Source organism: Oratosquilla oratoria, chromosome 1 (assembly GCF_046742065.1).
Source record: "Oratosquilla oratoria isolate Oo_2021 chromosome 1, ASM4674206v1, whole genome shotgun sequence".
NCBI classification, from domain to species: Eukaryota; Metazoa; Arthropoda; class Malacostraca; order Stomatopoda; family Squillidae; genus Oratosquilla; species Oratosquilla oratoria.
In genome coordinates, this window is record NC_134777.1 from 115,457,415 (window position 1) to 115,462,850 (window position 5,436).

General features: G+C 41.9%; 1 protein-coding gene across 1 annotated transcript in view; it reads left to right on the top strand.

Moving 5' to 3' along the window:
* Positions 1 to 4,426: 4,426 nt before the first annotated feature.
* Positions 4,427 to 5,436, top strand: part of LOC143024888 (uncharacterized) — a 1,128-nt gene continuing 118 nt past the window's right edge. Inside the window, exons 1-3 of the mRNA XM_076184266.1 lie at positions 4,427 to 4,546; positions 4,928 to 5,093; positions 5,213 to 5,436. The exon at positions 5,213 to 5,436 is cut by the window's right edge and continues 118 nt beyond it. Of these exons, the coding sequence (XP_076040381.1) occupies positions 4,928 to 5,093; positions 5,213 to 5,436 (390 nt within the window). The 5' untranslated portion in view covers positions 4,427 to 4,546. The remainder of the gene's footprint in view (positions 4,547 to 4,927; positions 5,094 to 5,212) is intronic.

Here is a 5,436-nt window from a genome sequence, read left to right on the forward strand (position 1 = left end):
CTGATTTTCAAATCCTACGAGTAAACGACAAATGCCTAGTTAAACTAGACGGAACAACTAATTCTGGTTTTCGTGGAATGTCTAGCACAAAATAGTAATGGGCAATAAACTCCAAGTACCTATGTGTAAGGGTTAAGGCCCAAGTTGGCGAGTTCCTTGGGTTCCCAGTCTCTCTTTGAAATCTAACAAGTGTACAATCTACGTAGTATCCCTTGAAAATACTCTTTTTTCATCTCTTTCTGCAGCTGACCTCATTGTCACTCACATTCACCTTCTGCTATTTCTTCATTTCCACAACATTTTTTTTTTCTATAATATCCCCTTTTCTGGACACCCTTCAACTAAATGATTTTGAAAAATGAAGCCGGACGAGCTCTTTTCAAATGAGAATCCATTACCCGAAGACAGCGTTTCCCGCTAGATTTGCAATTTCTTAGAAAGAGGGATCTTATTTGAGGTGTCTAGAATAGAAAGGGGTAAATCCCACACCTCCTTATTACAGAAATATGGTTCTTAGAGTATTTGATATTAGGAGCTATAATGGCTTACGTACGACACAATGATTTTCCCATTTCTATTCTAGACGTCACGTTTCTTCTTTTATGTAGTATTATTACTACGCCTCTAAGGTTCTTTGTCCACTCAGCCAGGATGAAGTAGCAGCTCCTCTTTAAGATCTTGGAGACCAATATCATAGTTTAGACACAAGTTCTCTCTCCCTCTCTCTCTCTCTCTCTCTCTCTGTGTGTGTGTGTGTGTGTGTGTGTGTGTGTGTGTGTGTGTGTGTGTGTGTGTGTGTGTGTGTGTGTGTGTGTGTGTGTGTGTGTGTGTGTGTGTGTGTGTGTGTGTGTGTGTGTGTGTGTGTGTGTGTGTGTGTGTGTGTGTGTGTGTGTGTGTGTGTGTGTGTGTGTGTGTGTGTGTGTGTGTGTGTGTGTGTGTGTGTGTGTGTGTGTGTGTGTGTGTGTGTGTGTGTGTGTGTGTGTGTGTGTGTGTGTGTGCGTGCGTGTGCGCGCGCGTTTGTTTGTGTGCGTGTAACATGATAATGACCACACACTTCCGGGAAGGCGTCCCCGAAGTCCTTGGGGTTATTTGTTTGCGTTGCTCGCTCGGTGGTTCATAGAGTCACGTGGTCTCTCCGAGCAGTCTATGTCATCAAACCTTAGATATCAACCTCTTCCGTTACGGGTGGTACTCTCATCATTATTGTGTCTGCCGCCAGGCTATTTCATTCATCCTAATCGACAATATCCCGCAAGAACTCTGTCAATGGACATGTACGATTACATTTTTTTTTTTTTTAATTTCTTAACGTACTCTCACTTATATGTTTGTTATATTCATGCCTTGTTTGTCGTGGCAATTGTTTGATGTTCTTTGAGGAGTTCTAGAGGTAAAAGACTACTACTAGATATTTATCCTTGACTGGCTCTGACCATTGAGTAGCTCCCTTACCATTGATAAATGATATCGTATCCCGTCCTTTCTACTCACTGTTACTTGTATTTTTATTTAATTGTACATGTTAATTTAATAGTACATGTTAAATAAAGTCATTCTTTTACAAAAACTGAGTTTTCAAATCCAACAAGTAAACGACAACTGCCCAGTTGAACTAGATGGAACAACTAATCCTGGGTTCGTGGAATGTCTGACACAAAATAGTAAGTGGTAATGTGGTCCAAGTGCCTATGTGTAAGGGTTAATACCCAAGTCTTCAAGTTCCTTGGGTCCTTGGTCTCTTTATATGAGTATTACTGTCATATTTGAACATTTTGTCATCAACTTGTCCAACAAACCGATAGGTAAAGAAGTTAAGTGTGCTTTGGGATATGATCTTAGATTCGCTGCATTCAAGCAGCTGGATAATGTGAGTATAACCCAAGGTTTCTGTACTCTTGAAAAGTTTGGAGATGTAACAAGTGAAGATATCAATAACAACAAAGTTTTGGTTTACAATTCCATGGCATCAGCCAATCAACTCACCTTTCCTAAACGGTTTCTCATGTTATACGATAATTTAAAAAAGGATAAAGACATGTATGTAACTAAGTCAGAAAAAAATAATAGCGTTATTATTATGAACAAATGATAATTATAAAGGAACTTAAACATGTCAGAAATGACTGGATTTCTTAGATTTGCTGTTGCACCAGCCCCCCGGATATAGTGCACCATCATTTTCTTATTGTATTTGCCCTGATACCTCTGCTCTATCTCCTTCACATCTTGGTGGAATCGCTCGCCTTGTTTTTCTGAGTAGGTGCCCATATTTTCATTGAATTTGTCCAGGTGAGCGTCCAGTATGTGGAGTTTAAGGGACATCCTACATCCCATGATGCCAAAAGGCTTTACCAGATACTGCACCAGCTGCTGCAAACCCTTGACAAAGGCTATGGAACAGTTCCATGCTATTAGTTTAATCCTACTGAACTTATTGGAGAACTCGATAGACTCATGCATTTTTTTTCATCTGAGGTCCAACAAAAACCCCACCATTGATTTACGCTTCAGATAACTTGGGGAAAAACTCAAGAAGGTACTAAAGCGGCTAATTCCTGGGATCAGCCGTTGTCTCCCCATGACGTTCCGGGTCCCAACTACAAATTCTATTCACTGCTCCCAGTTCTTTATGATGTAGTGGTCAGAGGTGACTGTTGTCGCAAAGAAAGAGGAAGCATTGGAATTTGATCAAACCTCCCTGGAAACAAAGCAGAAAAGACACCAACTTAAAGTCTCCACTGATTTCCCAGTTCTATTGGTTGTATTACAGAGCTTCCAGGAGGACTTTCACATTGTAGTAGTTTTCCTTCAGGTAGACTGAATGGGCTAGGGGCAGTGTTGGGAAACTTGTTTTCACTGTGGAGGAGGACAGCCTTGAGGTAGACCTGTCTAAGAAGAGCCGCCACTTCTTGGATACAAATGGCTCCCCAATAACGTCAAACAATCCAGACACATCATGACAGAAATAGAGGTCATCCCTAAGAGCCCAACAGTCTGAAAAAAGTTCGTGCCATGTTCCACTGCTTCATCCTAGAGATGAGTAGCTCTGCATTGAACTTGGTCAGACCTATATCCCTGATTAAATCATTTACTTCTTTATGATTTGGGAAGTGAGAAACTTGCTCTGGTAGCTCAAGCAGGTAAGACAAGCCCTCAGCATCCATCTCCTCCTCTTCATCAAAATACTTGTCTTGGACTTCACCCGGAGCAGGTGGCACTGGCACGGGATATTTGGAACAGTGAAGAATTGAAGTAATTGATGATGAGGGATCTGGGTAATGTACAGCAGCAACATTCTTTCCTTTCCGGCCCTTGCTAACATCCACTATGCAAAATAATAGTAATAAAAAAAGTGGAGTGGTCTGTTAAATCTAGCCAGATCCGTAGGTTGGAGAATTCCAGCGCCTTCTTACAATGCTCACAACAGTAGTAACGGGGCCAGGGCTTGTTCTGGTCCTCAGTTGGCATCACAATGTACTTCTGGTGGGCTTCATAAACTTTCACCAACGTTTCACAGGAGAATTTTTGTCTCTCTTCTTTATATACTCGCCGCATATATAACAGAAGGAGTCAGGGGGGTGCCGGCAGCCCCTTGAAGCCATCTGAAAATATAGAAATATATGCAATCAGAAAATATGGATCTTATAGATCTGAAAGTATAAATCATAAACATGTTAAATGAACATACATGTATATAATAAATAATGTAATTCAAGCTAGTCATAAAACAAATTTTAACACGAAATTGCACCATTTGCACTTAAAAATGTGACATAGATTACTTTTGCTGCGAATGTAAAATCTTATTAGGTTGAATGTTTGTGGCTAGCCTAGAATTTTTACAAACTCAAAATCATAATTGTTGAAAAGTCTTTTTATTAATTTGGGACCTAAGTATCATAAAAACGTCATTCCAATTTAGTTTCAATGGTGTTATGAGCACTGTGGGGCCGATGATCATGAATAATATATTTTACTGTGACTACCATGCACATCATATGGTGATGACAGCCAATTAGATTGAGCAACTTTTCAGTTTCTCTCATGCACATCTATCTAAGACTTATAAAGGAAGAAGAGAAGGTGACTTTGAAGAACAAGATGAGGAGGAAGGAGAAGAAGAAGAAGAAGGCTACAATGAAGTCGAAGAAGACAGAGGGAGAGGAACAATAGCATGATCATTAAAAGTAGTAATAACAATAGTTTGTATTTTTTTCATGTTCACATTCTGTATTTGGTAAAAAATCACTCACAGCTGAGGAAGAGAAAAGAAATAATATCAAAGGTAAAGCATAAAAAAAAGATAGAAACAGGGATGAGAATAATAATTATAAAGCCATTACAAGATCCCGGGAAACTCGATAATTTCTTGTGCATGAAAATTTTCCTGGTGGGTAATACCACTCTCTTTCTCTTTCCCCTCCAGTCGTTGACATGCAGCCGGACACTCGCTATATAAGGAACGGAGGCAAGCACGATCAGCATCATTCCCAACCCAGCAGCCGTCGCAGTCACACCTGAGCCACGCACTCACACAAAACGCAAGGTAAGGTGCGGCTGCCATTCGAAGTGGCCAATATGAATTCACAAAAATTATCTTTAAATGTGGGAACTTGAACCTTTTGCCCATACGTATACACGCACACACACACACAGGCACACACACACACACAAATACACACACACACGCACGTACACACACACACGCACGTACACACACACACACACACACACACACACACACACACACAAATACACACACACATGGTGGAGGTGATTATGAGAGTTGGATTTCTGTTATCAATGATGTGTGCATCGACTCTACCTTGTAGCATTGGGGGATATGGTGAAAACGAATATGTATTATCTATGCATGATTTCCCAACATGTTTGATTTATGTAACAATGAAGCTATTTCTCTCATCAGATGATGTACTCAGCCGTCGTGATGTGCGCCGTTGTCCTGGTGGCCTCCGCACACGGTCCTCCACCCCACAGTGGCCAAGGGGCCAAATGCCGCTACTGGTGCAAGACGCCCGAGGGACAGTTCTACTGCTGCGAGGGAAACAACAGACCCACAGGTCCAGTAGCAGGTGAGCGTCACATTCGGAACAAACACTGATATGGAAAACATAGTGAGGTTGACATTGTCTGTGACATTAGATGTATGTAAGTCTTTGATTCTGTCTGATAACCCTCTTTATGTTGACAGTCAAACCCGGATTCTGTCCACCCGTGAGACCCGTCTGCCCACCCGTCAGGACCTTCGACGGACCCCCCGTCATCTGCTCCAATGACGGCAGCTGCGGTGGTGCCGACAAATGCTGCTTCGATAGGTGTCTGGAAGAGCACGTGTGCAAGGCCCCCGAACGCCACCCACCACTCCCACCTCACCCACACCCACCTCACCCACACCCACCTCACCCGGTCCCTTTC